At 41.7% G+C, this 20,724-nt stretch overlaps 1 protein-coding gene across 1 annotated transcript in view; it reads left to right on the forward strand.

Annotated features, from left to right (window-relative positions):
• Positions 1-9,477: 9,477 nt before the first annotated feature.
• The window catches only part of LRFN2 (leucine rich repeat and fibronectin type III domain containing 2), a 51,843-nt gene continuing 40,596 nt past the window's right edge, over positions 9,478-20,724 (forward strand). The window contains exons 1-2 of the mRNA XM_068170309.1: positions 9,478-9,519; positions 12,702-14,094. Coding sequence (XP_068026410.1) covers positions 12,722-14,094 — 1,373 coding nt within the window. The 5' untranslated portion in view covers positions 9,478-9,519; positions 12,702-12,721. The remainder of the gene's footprint in view (positions 9,520-12,701; positions 14,095-20,724) is intronic.

Raw genomic sequence — 20,724 nt, forward strand, 5'->3', positions numbered from 1 at the left:
CACCATCTCTGAAGGTGTTCAAAAAGGGATTGGACGTGGCACTTGTTGCCAAGGTTTAATAGTCATGTGGTGTTGAGTGACAGGTTGGACTTGGTGATCTCTGAGGTCTTTTCCAACCTTGTTGATTCTGTGATTCTGTGACATCAGGCTTCCCCATAAACTGTTTTTACATACCCACAGAATCTCCAGGTACCTTGCAAACAACTGATTAGTAGAAGTTTGTAGGTGTAGCTCCCCATATCTTGCAGAGAAAAAAGAAAGCTAAGTAAAACTCATGCAAGGCTACATATCGATACAGTGATAAAATCACACAGCAGTTAGAGCTAAATCCAGATCTCTTTCTCAGTGAGGCAGGCACCACAGTCTTTCCTTTCAAAGTAATTATGCAAACACTATCCTTGACACTAGATTTGCATTAACAAGTTGTACAGTGGCATTCCTTACATCTGGAAACATCACTGTGCAAATAGAAGGTAGGAGAATTGAGAGGTCTAAGTTTTCCATTAATTACTTGAATAATCTTGGGCAAAATATTTCTTACTCATCTGTGAAAATGAATTACTAGTATTCTCTTCTGTAGAGTGCATTAAGAATCATAGAATCATGATGCACTGAATTTAGGGAGTGCAATGCTCAAGCAATGCTCAGCTGATAGAAGGAAATGTTTTAGCTCTTGTAGGCCACAGACCTTGGGAACAAACTGCAACTATGTAGAGAGAAAAAAGCCTTTACCTAATTACCAACGGCCATTGTGACTCAGGAAGCCCCACAACTACCTAAGAATTAGAGCTGGTAAACATTGCAAGAGAGTCTTTTGTTTTCTCTCTGAACTTAGATAAGAGATGCTTGATCGTTTGCCTTTTGTCTAACACCTGCCTAGGCCTTGCCTGGCGATGTGTGTTCCCTGGTACTTTCTCCGCAGCCAATCACGAATCTGTAACTGTCAGACGGACACATTTAATTGCCAATCACTAGTTGCTTTTGATTATGTTAGCCTATATAAAGAACATACTTTGTACAATAAAGTAGACACTTTGCTTGCATCAAGCTTTGTCTCCATCTCTCAATCGCGGTAGAATCATAGAGTCAATAAGGTTGGAAAAGACCTTAAAGATCATCAAGTCCAACCTGTCACCCAACACCTCAGTACTACTAAACCATGGCACCAAGTGCCACATCCAGTTCCTTCTTGAACATCTCCAGGGACAGTGACTCAACCACCTCCCTGAGCAGCACATTCCAATGGCTAACAACTCTCTCTGTGAAGAACTTTCTCCTCACCTCAAGCCTAAACATCCACCCTAAACCTCCCCTGGTGCTGCTTGAGACTGTGTCCTCTTCTTTTGGTGCTGGTTGCCTGGGAGAAGAGACCAACCCTCTTCTGGCTACAACTTCCCTTCAGGTAAACACCTAACATGAAAAGAACAGGTGTTACTATTAAGCATCCTGGATGGCCCATGCTTCGCTTCTCTTTCCTGTCCAGTGACACAGCAGTTTGGAAACAGGTAACTGTACAGCCGAATGCAGCATGGTCTGAAACTGTGTTCACACGGTAAAAATAATGCCACTGAAAAGGCTTCCAGGGAAACAGTGAGTTGCCCTCCTGCATGGAAATCAGAAAGTGAGAGTGACTAGAAAGAGAAATTTAACTGAAAAATCTAGTTCCATCCAAACTAAGTGAGAGGCAAGAAAATACAGTAAAAACTTTACCAGGCTGACAAGAGAGCTTGTGTCATGAAGTGATGTAGAAGGAGTCTTATGTTTCCTTCTCAAACATCTGCTAATTTCCTTCTGCTAATTTCTTACCAAAGCATGAGTCACTCAGAATGACAAATCACTGGGGTTGTATTCCTTGTAAGAGGGGACATCTGCTACTGAATGTCCATGCTAACATGCTTAGGAATCCTAATCTGGGACATTCAACAAAAATTTGGGTGGTTTTTTTGTTTGTTTTAACAGAAAATTCAGTTTGCCTTGCCCATGCTTCAAAATGACTCCAAATCTTTGCGTGTGATTTGTGCACTGAATTAAATTTATAAGAAACATCAGAAAAAAAAAGGACTTTTTTGCATGGATACCTTTGTGGAAGCTGGGAGTGGGTGCCTCCTGCTGCTGCCATGCAGGGTGCTCCTCTGGTGCCCCAGGTGTGCAGCCCAGTGGACACAGGAAGCTGTGTATTTCATACCCATAATGTCCTGCTCCCTATAAATTCATCTGCAAAGTCTTTCACTTCATCTTTCTTCCCTCACTGCTCCCATGGGAGATGCTCCCTATCTGGTAATGGAAGGGGACTTATCTTAAGGCCACTTGGGCCTTGTTAGGCCTAATGCCAGGAGAAGAAGGGGGAAGGAAAATCTCAGATGTGGCCAGCTGAGATTAGCCTAACAGTAGAGGGGGGAAGAAAGAGCTCTGGGGGTTTTGAGTGCACTCTCAGGTAGGGAGAAAGGGAATGCTGGGATGTTCCTGAGTATGCTGTGAGGGATTCTGTATGCTTTGGGATTTCTTTTGTCACTGTGCTTGTAGCTTCTGTAAAACACTCATTGCTTTTCCATTTAAACTTTCCATCACTTCTGCAATCCATTTGTGTGAGTCTCATTTTTCTGCCCTGGTGGGAGGCAAGGGAGGATCTGCCTTCAAACTGCCTCAACCTTCTTTTCCCTACTGGTGTCTCTTTGGATGTTGATTGTACAACAAAGGAAAACTGCAGTCTGTATTGCAAATAAAGAATACTTTCTAAGAAGTATTGAACAAAGTTTGTCTCCAGGGCTAAATGAAGAGTCAATAAAAGAAGAAAAAGGGAAAAGAAAAAAAAAAAAAAAAAAAAAAAAGGAGGGAAAAAAAAGAAACAAAGAAACTAGTCTAGGCAAAGAATAGAATCAAAGAATAGAATCCCAATTTTAATTATCCCCTCTTTCCTTTGATGTTGAATGAAATAGTGTAGGAGAAAGGTTGTTCTTGGACAGCTTTGTAACAGCTATGTTTGGTCTCTGACTTAGAAAACAATGTAAACATCTTGTAACTGAATGGAGAAACTTGGCAGAATTTGGCTGGATGTGTTAGGATATTGTTTTGTTATTTTAATCTATTGTATGCCTTAATTACACACATGCCAGTAGAAAATAACCAATTAAGATGTGACACATGTACCTTCTGATAGAGTATATAACTTTGCTGTGTAACATAATAAATGTCTTCTCCTGCTAACATCTTGGCCTGGAATCTGTGCTCTAGGGTGATCAAACACGTACAAATTAAAGTAAGATAGAGATAAAGATTTCTTCTTGTTGTTGTTGTTACAGTTCAGAGTAGAATGGAGTTTGGATTCACATGGTAACTGGCCTTCAGCTGTATTTGCATAAAGCAATATGGTATGGATAGAATAGAATAGAATAGAATAGAAGTAACCAGGTTGGAAAAGACCTTTGAGATCATCAAGTCCAACCTATCACACAGCACCATCTAATCAACTAAACCATGGCACCAAGCACCCCATCCAGTCTCTTCCTAAAAGCCTCCAGTGATGGTGACTCCACCATCTCCCTGGGCAGCACATTCCAATGGCAAATCTCTCTTGCTGGGAAGAACTTCTTCCTAACATCTGGCTTAAACCTCCTCTGGTGCAGCTTGAGACTGTGTCCTCTTGTTCTGGTGTTGGTTGCCTGGGAGAAGAGACCAACCCCCACCTGGCTACAACCTCCCTTCAGGTAGCTGTAGACAGCAAGAAGGTCTCCCCTGAGCCTGCTCTTCTCCAGGCTAAACAATCCCAACTCCCTCAGCCTCTCCTCATATCATTATCTTCCACAGATGTGGCTGTGCTGGAAAGCTCTAGGAAACCCATCAAATAGACCTTTGGTTGATATAAAATTACCCTCAGTTCCTAGGGGAACAGGTTATTTTTACCCCTGGCCAGGTGCCACCAGGTAACTATTCAGCTGTTTTGAAGCTTCTCTTCCCGCCCACCTGCAGCTTCTCATCAGCTGTCTCAGAGAATTTCAGAAACACTCTTGCATCTGAAGAAAAGCAACACTGTGTGCATCTGCAGTAAATACAGGTGCACAGCACATATCAAGCAATGTTAGACCTAAGTCTATCTGGTTAGCAAAAGTCTGCATTTGGATTTTCTATATGGTCTCTTTCTCTTCAGCTTTTATTTTTGTATGTTTACAAGCACCTGTCTGCATGTCTGCATTTTTTTGCATATTCAAAAAACATGCAGGTTTTTCCCTGTGTGTTGTTTTTTCCCCAAGGAAGGAAGCAATTAAAGCCTTCTTTCCAATAAATGAAGGTAGAATAATGCAAGTGCAGATATTTCCACCCTAGTCATCAAAATCTGCCTATGATTATTAAGATTATCATCTGTCACTCACAGGTTCTGGCTAGAGTTATGTAATGTTTTATATCTGTGAGATTGTTCAGGTTCCATGAGAGCACTTTAGCTATGATGGTAAATGAAGCATCCAAAGTATTTGTTTCTAGTGTTTCTGAGATGCAGTGTTTTGGTTTTGAAATGATGTGTTTTGTGTAGGTATTTGTCTAAAGTAGCATTATGTTTAGTGAAAGACAGAAATATGCCTGCAGTGTGCACAGGCAGCCAAGAAGGCCAATGGCATCCTGGCCTGGATCAGGAATAGTGTGGCCAGCAGGAGCATGGAACTCATTCTGACCCTGTACACTGCACTGGTTAGGCCATTGGAATGGGCTACCCAGGGAAGTGGTGGAATCGCCATCACTGGAGGTGTTCAGGAGGAGTCTTGATGGGGTGCTTGGTGCCATGGTTTAGTTGAATAGATGGTGTTGGATAATAGGTTGGACTTGATGATCTTGAAGGTCTCTTCCAACCTGGTTTATTCTATCCTATCCTATCCTATCCTATCCTATCCTATCCTATCCTATCCTATCCTATCCTATCCTATCCTATCCTATCCTATCCTATCCTATCCTATCCTATCCTATCCTATCCTACTCTGTTGGATTCATGTTACAGATCTGAATTTATTTAGTTTCTATGATTAGCATTCAGGAATTAAAAACTGAACCATAAGCTTTAGGACAGATACAAGTGAAAGGGACATTGGCATTGAAGGTAAACATCAGTCTAGGCTAAAAATATTCTGTGTTCTGCAGCCCAAGAAATTTAGGCTAATTTCTTAAAGCACATGCTTCTTTTGCTCTTTTTCTGTGTGTGCATGAAGACTTTCAGTCCAAGATGAAAGTGTCATGACATCAGATCAGACAAGGTCTAGAGATGGCACCTGTATCTTCTGGGTGGAAACTGGTTGTGGCTTGTTTGCTTGTTTGTTTGTCTTTATAAACTAGATCACTAAATAACAGTCAGATTTGCATGGTGAGTTTGCAGAAACATCACTCCTCACTCTGATGGCAGCAGAGCCATTTTCACATAATGGTGTCACTATCTAGTGACAGTCCTTAAAAAAACATCTCAGGAATGTAGCCCTTCAAGGCCTATTGAACTGAACTGCAATGGGGCACCTAGATTCCCTGAAGAATTTTCCAGGTCTGCATCCTCCTCAGCATTAACATCCCTGAGCTGTCTGCAATGCACTTTTCCATGGAAAGTAGTAGAAAGTATAGCTTCCAAAGATGCATGTCCTTGACTGACCTACTCCTGAATTACATTAAGACTGCAGAATGAGTTTACTGCTTATTAGACAATGGAGAACCTGACAGCTCAAGACACTTCAACAGCAGAATGGCCCACCTGTTGTCTAAAAAGGCTGAACTTAGGTTACAGCCTTTACAGCAGCCAGGATATGAATAATGTCTCTTCGTTATGCAGATTCTCTGATGCCAAGCAAGAGGTGGACCCACAATGGCATTCAGCAAGTCCAAGTGCCGGGTGCTGTACTTTGGCCACAACAACTCCATGTAACGCTTCAGGCTGGAGAGCTGCCATACCAAAAGGGACTGGGGTGTGCTGATTGACAGCTGGCTGAACAGGAGCTAGCAGTGTGCCCAGGTGGTCAAGAAGGCAAATGGCATGCTGGCCTGTATCAGGAATAGTGTGGCCAGCAGGAGCAGGGAAGTCATTGTGCTCCTGTACGCAACACTGGTTAGGCCACACCCTAACCAGACTTTCCCTCCTCCACTAGGTGGACCAACCGGTCATATAAATTCAGATTAGTCAAGCATGACCTGCCTTTCATGAACCAGTGCTGTCTGGTCGTGATCTCTTGGTTCTCCTGCACATGCCATGTGAGCACATTCACTCACAAACAAAGTAACCTTGCACCACCAGGCTATGATTGTGGTGAAACATACATTTATGTACACATTGCAAACCTCTACTCACTACAGAAATTTGGTAAGATAAGCTCTGAACTCACAGCAGCCAGGCAGAAAGGGACCTGGGGATACTGATTGATAGTAGGTTGAACATGAGCCAGCAGTGTGCCCAGGTGGCCAAGAAGGCCAAGGGCATCCTCATATGTATCGGGAACAGTGTAGCCAGCAGTAGTAGGGAGGTCGTTCTGCCCCTGTACTCAGCACTGGTTAGGCCACACCTTGAGTCCTGTGTCCAGTTCTGGGCCCCTCAGTTTAGGAAAGATGTTGACTTGCTGGAATATGTCCAGAGAAGGGCAACAATGCTGGGGAGGGGTTTGGAGCACAAGCCCTTTGAGGAGAGGCTGAGTGAGATGGGGTTGCTTAGCCTCAAGAAGAGGAGACTCAGAGGAGACCTTATTGCTGTCCACAACTACCTGAAGGGAGGCTGTATCAAGGTGTGGGTTGATCTCTTCTCCCAGGCAACCAGCACCAGATCAAGAGGACACAGTCACAAGCTGCACCAGGGGAGGTTTAGGCTGGATGTTAGGAAGAATTTCTTCACAGAAAGAGAGATTGGCCATTAGAATGTGCTGCCCAGTGAGGTGGTGGAGTCACCATCATCTATTCTACTCTACTCTACTCTACTCTACTCTACTCTACTCTACTCTACTCTACTCTACTCTACTCTACTCTACTCTACTCCTATTCTATTCTATTCTATTCTATTCTATATACACACCAAAAATATATACATATATAAGTTATACAACCAGAGTTCTCTTTTTTCCTGGTACTGGCAAAGAAGTATCAGTCAAATTAATACAGAAGGAGCTTAGTAAATACAGACAGAAATACTTAAAGAAATACATGCTTGTTAATATGTGCTATGATTTATAAAGGTGGCTGGAGAAAGCAAGCACTTCACATGTTAGAGTTATTATTTCTTTTCAATAAAACAACTTCTTAAAAAGGCTCAGACAAAATCTAAATTGGACTGTACATATGCACACATAATGAGCAGCTTTACCCCCAAGGAATTGAGAAGCCTAGGAAAACACAAAAGACAAAAGCTAAACAAAAGTAATATTAGTGATTGTGAGTTTGAGCCTGTAAGCACATAGGTACATAACTGACTTTAAATACCTGAATAGTCTCACAGATGCTCACAAAGCAGTGTGTTAACACCCAGCCCGGGTTTCAGTGTATCTAACACTGAGGACAGATTTAGATGCAGAGATATTTACTTTCCTCACAGCCATTGCTTGATGAGTCAGGCATAAACTACCTGCATGGATCAGGGGGAAGAGAAGATCAAGTTTTCCTACACAGATTTTGGCAATGGAAAGGATTAAAGAGTAATTCTTATCCTGACATAGTCCTATCCCATTTTACACATTGTAGATTAAACTTCAGAGAATATGCATGAAATTTCACCCATTGCTGCAGTCCTTCAAGCTTTGCAGCTAGGGGCGTAGATTTCCTAGTGGCACAGTTTCACTGAGAATAGAGATAAGAGAAGATTAACAAGAAAGGGAAAGGACATCTCCCAAAAAAAAAATCCGGTTCTTTCACAGCATCTACAAAGCTTAAGCAAAGCATATTAACTCACAAAGTTCTTGGAAGCTGAATCCCAGAGCACTTGGAGACAGCAGAATCAGAGCTACTATCCACCTGCCTCTCCATGTTGTGTTTTTTTAAATTATTATTATTATTTTATTTTGGTTGTGTGTGTGTTTTTCTATCAGCCTGTATGCTGCAGCTATAGCTTATTTGTCTGTCAGCTACCTTGTACTTAGTGCTGTGCTATGCAAAGGCTATTAGAATTTATATGCAAAGCTCAATGAATATAGAATTAAAAAATGCCTCAGAGACATTCCTGAAATGAGATGCCCAATCTCAGAATTTGTATCTTTATGAGGAAAATTTGAATAAAACCCACCAAAGTTTATGACTCTTGCACATATTAATTCATACCAATCCATGTTATAAGAGGACTGAAGGGGATATTTTTCATCTTGAGCTGAGACAGGAACTGTGCAAGATTTATTGACTTGCTGTGCAAAAACTACTTGACTGCCTGATAGATATCTTTAAAATGTAAATCTGAATGGTGAGATTGTCACAAGGCTACTGTTAGCAGACTGTGAAATGCTTGGTCTTTTGGGTCACATGAGATTTTAGGAACGAGGTAAGCAAACCTGTCAGCCAAACCAGACCCTGAAACTGACATTTTCTGTCTTATGTGAAAGTTGCCAGAACTAAAATCAAAACAATTTTTGTTATGCATTAATCCCTTTGGCAGCTAGCAGTTACCACAGCTGTGTCAGAGTCCAGGTTTTTAGAAGGTATTATTATAATATTGCAGACTCAAGAATACTTATCTCTTCTGTGACCCAGTGCTTTGTCTGTCTGGAGAGAAAAAGTAAAACCAGATGCCTGATGGGAACTTCAAATGTTCCCCATAAGGAATCATAGAATCACCAAGGTTGGAAGAGACCTCAAAGATCATCAAATCCAAACTGTCACCACAGACCTCATGACTAGACCATGGCACCAAGTGCCACATCCATTCCCCTCTTGAACACTCCCAGGGATGGTGACTCCACCACCTCCTTGGGCAGCCCATTCCAATGGCTAAAACCCTGTTCACCTCTGTTTTCTCCAATATCCTACAGGCAACTATTTGTGTTTGTACTTTGTTTGCTGTGTCAGGAACTTCAAGAGTACATTGTAGAGAAACCCAAGGTTCAGAAGCTTAAAGTACTGATGGTGCCAAAAGATTGCAAAGGCAAGAAACATTTTCTGTAGATGAACAATATTTACACGAAGGCTTTTCAATCTGTTCAATGAATGGGAAGACAGCAGCCATTCTAGTATGGTTGTGATTGATTTGTCCTCCTGCTGGTAAAAGCAAATACTGCACTTTTTGTGTCGTCTTTGTGCACACATGCAAACACACAGGCAGATGATGTGCTTTCAAGCCATCCACAGATAGTTTCCAACCAGGGTTTATTTTGCCATTTAGTCCTCCTGTTTTACAGTCTTCTCTCAGTGTTGCAGTCCCTATTTTCTGTAATTAACTTCTGTTCCTCCTTCCCCCCCCCCCCCCCCCCCCCCCCAATTGCTTTTCACTCTGATACTTAGAGTCAACTGTCTCTCCAAAGCACTGTGATATTTAACGGCATCCGGAAAAAATGTGGTTAGAGAATCGGGACACTTAAAGGAGACAGTGCTCTTGTAAGTGTGCATTCACATTTCTGAATAGATATTCAGAGGGTGGGAATGTAGATGAGAGAGAAGCTGTGAAAGGGCTTATTACTAATTAACTGTATCTATTTCTTCCCTTTTTAAACTGCTTTTTGTTTATCATTTCAGCTGGTAGGGTAATATACTAAATTAAAGCTGCAGAACACAATTATAATTAAGATTCCAAAAGCCAATTGCCTGTTAGTAAACTACCAATTGATAATAAAGTAAGGGATATTTATAGCTCTTTGCTAAGTATGCCACAGCTTTACATGAATAACATACTTGATAATCTCCAAACATTTTATTCAGTAGGCTTCTCTTTAGTGTTGAAGGTAAGATTACTCTTCTTTTACGTCATCCTTTACAAAAGTATCTTGCTTTTGTCTTGTTTGCAGAGCTCAGAAAACACAGATGCTTCATTCACTCCTGTGAAATAGCAGTAGCAGTATATAACAACACACTATGCACAAAATCTTGCCATAAAGAAACAAACCTGAGATACTTCAGCACTAATATCTTGCATTTCTACAGCTTGTTCTTTCGGTGTCATCTTGCATATTCTATAGAAGAAAAACGAAATCGCATTGCCCCGGAGAGGAAACAGCCACCTTTGGGCAGACCCCCAAACATATGGCCCTTGCTTTCATTCCTTTCACGGGGTGGTAGTGCAAGACCTGTTTCAAAATAATATACTGATGTGATAGCCTTTGGTTTATGTTTGATGTGTGTTCCTGGGGTATTAGTACCTTCATCAATGACCTGGAGGAGGGTATTGAGTCCACCATCAGTAAGTTTGCAGATGACACCAAGCTGTGGGCAGGTGTTGATGTGTTAGAGGCTAGGAGAGCTCTGCAGAGGGACCTTGACAGGCTGGACAGATGGGCAGAGTCCAACGGCATGAGATTTAATGCATTTAAGTGCCAGATTGTTCACATTGGCCACAACAACCCCGTGCAGCACTACAGGCTGGGGTCAGAGTGGCTGGAGAGCAGCCAGACAGAAAGGGACCTGGGGGTAATGGTTGATAGTAGGCTGAACATGAGCCAGCAGTGTGCCCAGGTAGCCAAGAAGACCAATGGCATCCTGGCCTGGATCAGGAACAGGGTGGCCAGCAGGAGCAGGAAAGTCATTGTGCCCCTGCCCCTGTACTCAGCACTGGTTAGGCCACCCCTTGAATTCTGTGTCCAGCTCTGGGCCCCTCAGTTTAGGAAAGATGTTGACTTGCTGGAAGGTGTCCAGAGAAGGGGAACAAAGCTGGGGAAGGGTTTGGAATACAAGTCCTGCATGGAGAGGCTGAGGGAGTTGGAGTTGTTTAGCCTGGAGAAGACGAGGCTCAGGGGAGACCTTCTTGCTGTCTGCAACTACCTGAAGGAAGGGTGTAGCCAGGTGGGGGTTGGTCTCTTCTCCCGGGTGGCAAGCACCAGAACAAGAGGACACAGTCTCAAGCTGTACCAGGGCAGGTTTAGACTGGATGTTAGGAGGAAATTCTTCACAGAAAGAGTGATTAACCATTGGAATGGGCTGCCCAGGGAGGTGGTGGAGTCACCATCACTGGAGGTGTTTAGGAAGAGAATGGATGGGTTGCTTGGTGCCATGGTTTAGTGGATTAGATGGTGTTGGGAGATAGGTTTGACTTGATGATCTCAAAGGTCTTTTCCAACCTGGTTGATTCTATTATTCTATTCTATTCTATTCTATTCTATTCTATTCTATTCTATTCTATTCTATTCTATTCTATTCTATTCTATTCTATTCTATTAATAATTAACTTTTTTTTTTTTATTATTATTATAAAATGCCTACATGACTGTCATTTCAGCTGCTTGATGAAGTGTAAAAAATTACAACATGACCTTTTTTTGCTAAATGAGTTTTCTGTGTTGCATGTTTGCTAAAGTTCGATCAGCCTTATAGTACTAATTAATGGATTCTTTATGAAACACTCTAAATTATCCCATGACGTGTACAGTAGGAGGGGAAACAGCTCAGGCACAAGCAACTGCCTTCCATCCACTGTTTAGGCACGGCAGTGGCAATTGATGAAGCATGAGAGTGTCCTGTGTCTCACTGTGTTTCAGGATCAGTCATTACACAAGTGCTAAAAAGTGATGCAAGGTTATATGCAGTGGTATAAGTGGAGTCACTGTCCCTGGAGGTGTTCAAGAGGGGATTGGATGTAGCACTTGGTGCCATGGTTTAGTAGTCATGAGGTGTTGGGTGACAGGTTGGAATTAATGATCTCTGAGGTCCTTTCCAACCTTATTGATTCTGACTCTGTGATTCTATGGTGGGGTGATGCAGGTTAAATAGAGGTAAAATGGCCACATCAGAAAATATAGCTTAGATTGTGCCTGTAGCTACAGCCACCAGGGAGGCTCTTGTGATGACTAGAGCACACCATCTTGGCAAAAAAAAGCCTGGAAGATTTGTTTAAAAAAATATAGATCTTTGTCAGTTTACCTCTTTCTTCAGAGGGAGAATGAGGGCTAGAAATTAATTATCTGTCCATTTCTCAGACCTACTTGATACAGTCAGGATGTCACTCCTGCCTGCAATGAATTTTGTTGTGGGTGGGCAACTGAACTGACTTGTGCCAGCACTGGCCAGAGAATTACATGGTCATTACTAATCACATTACTGAAGGGTAAATATTCAGCTATTTTTAACCATAAAATCAGCTCTTTCAACCCTAAGACTAATTCCACATTATTATGCAGCAGCATGTAATTACTGCAAGATAGCTTTTACCCTCAAAGATGTAGACAGTATTCCAAAAGAAGTCTTTCAGCAGTCTGAAGGCAGGATTTGTCCTCCACCAGCTACCTGATAAAAATTACACCCCTTTAACGGTAAAACTTTAACTGTCACAAAATCTATTCCCAGACACAAGCAGTAACAGTTCCTATCCCATTCAGACCAAATACCACTTTTATTTTCTTTTTTTTTTTTTTCCCTTTTTATCTTTTTTAAGGAAAAAAAATGCATTATGTGGAGAAAGCTATTGCTAAAACACTTAACTTTACCATCTCAGAGCGCTGATCACTTTAGGTGTGTCTCCTGCTAGGTCTCTTCGGAGGCAGATGTTGGGTAAAGTAAAAGATATAAGATAGCTATATTGAAGCTGCTACTGATGTTCCTTGTAACTCTTGAAATCTTTTCCTTTCTTACAGGTACTGCAGCTTGATTTACCATGGAAAAATTGCTCTGCAGCATCCTGTTGTTTGGAATGGTTGTCATGGTCAACGCTTGTCCCAAATATTGTGTCTGCCAGAATCTGTCTGAGTCACTGGGGACTTTGTGCCCCTCCAAGGGTCTCCTGTTTGTACCGCTAGACATAGATCGAAGGACTGTTGAACTCCGTCTGGGAGGCAACTTTATTATTAACATCAGCCGACTGGATTTTGCCAACATGTCTGGACTTGTTGACCTTACTTTGTCCAGAAACACCATCAGTTACATACAGCCTTACTCTTTCACTGACTTGGAGAGCCTTCGTTCTTTACATCTGGACAGCAACAGGCTGCCTGACATCGGAGAGGATATTTTGAGAGGCTTAATTAACCTTCAGCATTTGATTTTAAACAACAACCAGCTAAGCAGCATCTCTGATGAAGCCTTTGAGGACTTTTTGCTGACACTGGAAGACTTAGATCTTTCCTACAATAACCTCCGAAGCATTCCCTGGGAATCTATAAGGAGGATGATAAACTTGCACCAGCTTAGTTTAGATCATAACCTGATAGATTATATTACAGAGGGGACGTTTGCAGATCTTCAGAAATTGGCCAGATTGGATCTAACATCCAACAGACTTCAGAAGCTCCCCCCTGACCCTATATTTGCCAGGTCTCAAGTAATTCCATTAGCTGTTACCCCATTTTCTCCACCTTTGTCTCTCAGCTTTGGGGGCAACCCACTACATTGCAACTGTGAACTCCTGTGGTTAAGGCGACTTGACAGAGATGATGATATGGAAACTTGCGCTTCTCCTCCAGGTCTAAAGGGAAGGTACTTCTGGTATGTACGGGAGGAAGAATTTGTTTGCGAGCCTCCTCTTATTACACAACACACTCACAAGCTACTGGTTTTAGAAGGGCAAACTGCCACACTGAAGTGCAAAGCCATTGGGGATCCCACCCCCATCATTCACTGGGTGGCCCCTGATGATCGGCTCATTGGGAATTCTTCAAGGACAGCTGTCTATGACAATGGTACCTTAGATATCCTCATCACCACCTCCAAGGATTACGGGACTTTCACATGCATAGCAGCCAATGCTGCTGGGGAGTCCACTGCAACAATTGAGCTCTCTATTGTTCAGCTCCCCCACCTCAGCAACGGCACAGGTCGAGCAGCCCCACCAAAATCCAGGCTTTCGGACATCACCAGCTCCAGCAAATCTAATCGTGGGGAAACAAAAGGCACACCAGAAAGGGCTGTCTTGGTGTCAGATGTGACCACTACCTCAGCTTTGGTGAAGTGGACGGTGAGCAAGTCAGCCCCTCGGGTAAAAATGTATCAGCTGCAGTATAATTGCTCAGATGATGAAGTCCTGATCTACAGGTAAATGCAATAGCTGCTTGGTCTTCTGATGATGGCAGGTGGTGGAAAGCAGGACATAAAGTATTTTACTCTTTGGTGATTGATTAGACTTGGAACTGAGTTAGCACTGCCACTGGTAGCATTAGCGGTGTCTGATAAATATGCATTGTGTCCATCAGTTTACACGGCGGTCACTGCACTGCTTTTCTGTTTATGTCACACATGACAAATCTCTGCAGTATTGACTCTCTAACAACTACTGGGCTTAGTAAAATTTTCAGTTTAATAAAAAACAGTGCCACTGTTGGTAGCCTCCTTGCTAGGCTTAACAAAGAAGGAAATTCTTGACAGACTAGAAGTCAGAAGTTTCCTTTTCCACCTCCTGTAGGTGGGACTGAAACATACTGCTGAGAGAGGAAACCATGTGGGAGGAAGTTTATGCTGTCTACCCATAATACAGACTCTAATTATTCTGTGATTCAAGATTTGGGATTGTTAACAAGAGACTTTTCACCTATATGAACAAACTCTTTTCTTATTTCACTAATATCTGATTTATGCAACTGTAATGGATGACAACTTTGGAACACTTAATATTTTATATCATATTAAATGCAAGAAGCAATAGAGATAATTTCAAAAGCAAGCCAGGAATGTTCGTTCCACTCTTCCAGTCCTAAAACTCCTCCAGCATCTAAGGATGTAAAAGAAGAGTTGCTCTTGCAGTGAAGAAGCAATAGCTTTTAGGGATTAAAATGGGGAGAAATAGTACAGGGAAACAGTGTTACTAGCTCTTCTTTCTGTAGTGGAAGAACAATAACCAGAATATGTTCATGCTAGTGATGAAACCCTCAAAACCAGCCTTTCTTGCCTTTCTGTTACAAAGACAGCAATATCAGATTTCTTGAGGTGAAGTCTCTCTGACATTACATCTGCTACCTAAAGAAATCAGAATCTCAGGGCTTTCCTGTAGCTATTTTTATTTAGCCAGACAAAGTTAAAACAAGAGGTAGTAGATATGAATGTGATGCTTTTCACTCAGCTTTGTCCTACAATGAAAGGAAAGATGTTGAGTTGCTGGAACGTGTCCAGAGAAGTGCAGCAAAGCTGCTGAAGGGTTTGGAGCACAAGCCCTATGAGGAAAGGCTGAGGGAGATGGGGTTGCTTAGCCTGGAGAAGAGGAGGCTCAGGGGAGACCTTATTGCCCTCTACAACTACCTGAAGGGAGGTTGTAGCCAGGTGGGAGTTGATCTCTTCTCCCAGGCAATCAGCACCAGAACAAGAGGACATAGTGTCAAGCTGTGCCAGGGGAGGTTCAGGCTGGATGATAGGAAGAAGTTCTTCACAGAACGAGTGACTGGCCATTGGAATGTGCTGCCCAGGGAGGTGGTAGAGTCACCATCACTGGAGGTGTTTGGGAAGAGACTGGATGGGGTGCTTGGTGTTATGGTTTAGTTGATTAGATGGTGTTGGATGATAGGTTGGACTTGATGATCTCAAAGGTGTTTTCCAACCTGGTCTATTCTATTCTATTCTATTCTATTCTATTCTATTCTATTCTATTCTATTCTATTCTATTCTATTCTATTCTATTCATTTTTTTTTCAGAATTGAATGTCTAGTTGACATGGACAAAATTTTGTGCCAACAAGACTTTTATCCCAATTAGTTGTAGAAAAGAAATAGTAAGGTGATTTGATTAGCTGCTCCAGACTTACTCTTTGCCAAAGTTAGGAATATTGACCAGCAATCTAAAAAGCATTTTTAAAAAGGAAATTTATTCAAATGTTGAAATAATCTGAGGAAATTTTGTTCTGTTCATTTCCCTTCCTCCCTTACAAAAATATGTTGAAATTAATCAAATCGATTAGCAAGCAGAAATTATTTGTCTTACTCTGGCTAGTTTACAATAGAACTAGCATGTTAGCTTTGGGACTTGTGACTATGTGTAGTTAAGTAGAATGAAAGACAAGATAAAACTAAGGAATGATAGAGTATTAGGAATAGAATGAAAGAAAGTGTGCTACTGTCAGGTTTTCCTGAGGCAAAGCTTTTGGCAAAAACTCAGCAGTGTTTAAGATCTTGTGCCCAGGAGAGTCTGATAAAAATACTCTGAAGAATGTGTGTAGCCATATCACACATCTACAGTAAATTTGGTCCAGTTAACAGGAATATTCCTGCAACCAGAAAGTGAAGTTTGCAGAAGCTGTCAGGTATTGGAATTGGTTTGATGTCTTGATTTGCTGTGGGAGAAGATGGTTGGAGTAAATAACACAAACAATGAAGAGTTGAAGTCATGCAATCCTGTAGCTGGAGGGCTGAAAATCACATGCTGTGGACAGAAATTACAGAGAGATGCCATCTTACCAGCCTGATCTGGAGGAACAAGTGGCTGTCAAGGTGCCAGGCAACCCTAAATTCTCATCCTGTCTCCACTGCTGCCTCTCAGTGAAATTTTGGTCCTTTTTACTTTATTTGGTTGTGGCTCAGTTTTCCAGAAGCAAAGTGAGGATGGTGTCGTTTCCATAAATCTCACATCAGGACCTTCTGAGGATTCATTGATGATGCATAGCTCTTTTCACTCACAACTCTCAAAAGCACTTCGCCAAAGAAAACAAATTTTATTTCTCTACATTTTGCATCAGGGGAAAATAAAGCATAGAATGATAAAGTGATTTGTCCAGCATCTGAGAGTTAATCAGTGTCACTCAAATTATGAAAACCAGCTTTTATAACTTTCAATCAGGGAACCACTCAGTCCTTTAGAGTTAATTAACTAAAGCTGTTTTATTTTAATTGGTCAGATGCATATCACTACGATGAGTGCATAGAAAAACCCTAAGGGAGAAAGATTTCTACAGTACTCTTCTCTATAAGATGTTTTGTATGTGCTAAATAGGATGTGATACTGCTTAGCTGACAAAATGATGGTCACTTTAATATATTTTTAGATATGTCTGCATGCAAGGAATGAGGCTGTGCTTAACTTGAAGGAATCCTGCCTCACTAGTAATATGATCTGAGCCTCACACCCTGGGCTTGGAGATGTGGCCATGCTGGGTTCTGAGATCCTTGGCAGACAAACAAAAGTGAATCCATCACCAAGGACAGGATAATAAAAATGAGAGAGAGCCACTCCAGGCTCCAGCATCATGCAGTATAGTCTCCAATCCATGTTTCAAATGGTGGGGTGCCAACTTGGCTTGGCTACCTTTGTCCCTTTTAATAGTCTCCTGTCTCTTGGGGTCCTCCCTGCTGGGCATGTGCATTACCTTGCTCTGGAAGGTTCCTGAAATGGGGTCTCAGGGGTTGGCTTACTCCCCTTGCTATCATGACCGTGGCATGACCTTTCCGTATTCAGAGGTGTGGAAGACAGTGACAGGTGTAGCTCTATGGGCCTTCTGATTTCACTGAATTGAAACAGTATCAGAATAGACTCTGGGTACACCAGTGCCATTATAATGAGGATTTAGCAGGAGCAGCATTTGTCTGTTTCTCCCATCTCACCTTCAGTTCTATTTGCCATATCAGGACCATTGCAGAAGCTAACAGCAGTGTTTTATCTCTTTCAGTGGATTCAGGATGTGTGTTTCTGATACTGATCTAATGAGCACAATCCTGGATCAACACTGTGTTCTGCATGGCTTCCTAGAGCGAGAATAACTAGTTGGAAAAATGACATCTTGTGCAAATGTCTCAAAGGGGCAGCTTGGGCAATGTCAACTTGCAAAGGCAATGATTGCCCCTAACAATGGCTACTCAGAGGTGACATGCTATGTTATCTTTTCTAAATCACGGGCTCTTTAATGGAGCACCCTTTGAGTCCTGTGTCCAGGTCTGGGCCCCTCAGTTTAGGAAAGATGTTGAGTTGCTGGAAGGTGTCCAGAGAAGGGCAACAAAGCTGCTGAGGGGTTTGGAGCACAAGCCCTATGTGGAGAGGCTGAGTGAGCTGGGGCTGCTTAGCCTGGAGAAGAGGAGGCTCAGAGAAGACGTTATTGCTCTCTACAACTACCTGAAGGGAGGTTGTAGCCAGGTAGGGGTTGGTCTCTTCTCCTGGACGGCCAACACCAGAACAAGAGAACACAGTCTCAAGCTGCACCAGATTAGATGGTGTTGGAATGATAGGTTGGACTTGATGATCTCGAAGATCTCTTCCAACCTGGTTAATTCTATTCTATTCTATTCTATTCTATTCTATTCTATTCTATTCTATTCTATTCTATTCTATTCTATTCTATTCTATTCTATTCTATTCTATTCTATTCCACACTCATTTAACTCTTAGTAGTATCTCATATCTTCCTTTCTCTGCCTTGACCTGTGTTCATATTAAAAAAGATACCTTGTTGTAGCATGGGCCTGTGGTGCAGCTGTGTGCCACACACAGGTGAACACCACTGCTTACCTGATGTATGTGTGTTCCCAAGGATCTTCTCTCTCTCTGACTTGTCTTTGCACTGGTTTTAGTAATCCAGCTGTCAAGATGATGCACACACCAATGACACTAAATGTGTTTTGTACCCATCACTTTTAGCTAAGACCAGTCCCTCCTTATTTGAAGGAAAAACATAGAATCATAGAATCAATAAGGTTGGAAAAGACCTCAAAGATCATCAAGTCCAACCTGTCACCCTGTCACATGTAGGAAAAGAAGCCAAAGTCCAACAGAAAAAGGGATGGAAGTAAACTTCAGGTCTACAATGCAATATCCGATTTTGAATTTATGCTTAAGGGAGCAAACACTAGGAGACCTTCTCTAATATAGAAATCCTACCTTCTCTTGAGGAAGTTAGTAGCATATTTTTATCAGTCTAGATTCTCCTCTCAAGAGTGTTTTAGATGTGTAAGAACATCAGACTTATGATCAGTGCAATTTAAGCCCTGGCATACTGGATTCATTCTGAATAAGGGATTAAACTGATACATAACAATTTATAAAACAGTATCTTTGGGTCTCCCTTTCTTGCATGTAACCTAGGGTGACAGCATTGCCTTGCCTCACAGGGATAAACATAGTAGAAAATACCATGGAACCAAGAGCCTGCATAAATGAACAGGGAGATTGCTGCTTTGAAGTCATGGTGTGGTCTGTAGGAATAGAGGTAGTCATGAATGATTAACATGGAGCATTACATAACTGAATTTACGTAAGGCATCCAGGGACAGAGATTGTGGTTTGTTAAATGTGTAGAGCACCCTACATGATGTGGGACCAAAGCTCAATTTTGGCCATCAGGCATTGGTGCAATATATGAATTCACTGCTATTTTAAAAGATTAATAAATCTGCAAGTGTTTTCTGGAACTTCCTAGGTCATACTGAGCCTGCTGGCTGTGTTTTGCATTAAAGCAGTGATGCAGCTGCTTAAAAATGTGCATCTGAAATGTGACACTGCTATTAGATTTATGAGAGATTTACATCAGGTTTATTTTGTGGTATTTCATACCAAGAGTGATAAAAACAACTGCACAAATTAAGAATTACTGTAGCACTATAGACTCCCTAACTTATAAATTCAGCACCGGGCGGGGGGGCGGGGGGGGGTGGGAAGAGAAGAATTTTTTATATTTCTGAAAGCTTTTTTTCCCCATATATATTTTATATAGCAGACAGTCTGAGCATTAAAATATGAATAAATGGCTCCATATCTCCAGCCTATTTAAACAATGGTGTCGTGAATTTGATTTCTTAAACAATATAATAGTGATTTATATTTACACGGCAGCTTTCACTGCAAGTGCTTCGCAGACTGTCTGAACAGAGATCACTCCACCAACTACTGCTGTCCTGTCACCTCTCAGTTAAATATTAGCTGCAGTTTGGCAGTAGGGTGATAGTGTAACCCCATTTTATGAGCAAAAGATAACTTCATGTTTGCCCTTACGGTTACTTTAACCTAGGTAGGAAGCAATTAACTGAGTTTGAATGTCCCACAGCACAGTGTGATAAATACGACCGTCCACACTTCCAGCTCATTACATGGCAATAGGAAAATGTTTTATGACTAAGATGCTGCAAATTTCAGAAATACCTAAGCTGTGTAAGGATGTTCTTTCAAACAGCAGTACCATACTGAATAGTGCTAGTACTTCTTGCAATGAAAGCCTATTGCATGGAGGTTTACCAGCTAAAAACTGAAAACAGAGGGAGCCCTGATCTGTTGCTGTTAGGGCAAATAATCTCAACAGCCTGCTGCTGTTACAAAGCATGATTACATTATTTTCTCTGAGGAAAGTTAGAAATACATAGTTCTAGTAAATTTAGAAAAGACAGAGGATTCATTTGTTCTGAAGGGCCTGAACATTTATCCTTCCTTGTGACTTGGTGGTGGTTCATACAAATGAATACTTACCACTCTTCTTTTTTTTTCAGTTCCACCCATCTCCAGTCTTGCTAGGCACTGACCTTCCTCCACAGCTCACATCTGGTACAAGAACCCCTCCTCAGCCTCTACATGCGAGCTGAGCTATTCCAGTTGTGTTGCATTCAGGATCCAAACCTTGATTTGCTCAAAGCATTATATAATTAAGCATTGAATAAAATGAGCATTAGGAGAAAGGGTATCACATGAAGACAAGAGTCATCCTGTATTAATAATGTATATTCGACAGGTTGAGACAGCAGCTTTATGAGAATGAAAACATGAAGTCA

This window comes from Melanerpes formicivorus, unplaced genomic scaffold, assembly GCF_026170545.1.
Source record: "Melanerpes formicivorus ecotype bairdi unplaced genomic scaffold, bMelFor1.0.p_v2 SCAF_325, whole genome shotgun sequence".
Lineage (NCBI taxonomy): Eukaryota > Metazoa > Chordata > Aves > Piciformes > Picidae > Melanerpes > Melanerpes formicivorus.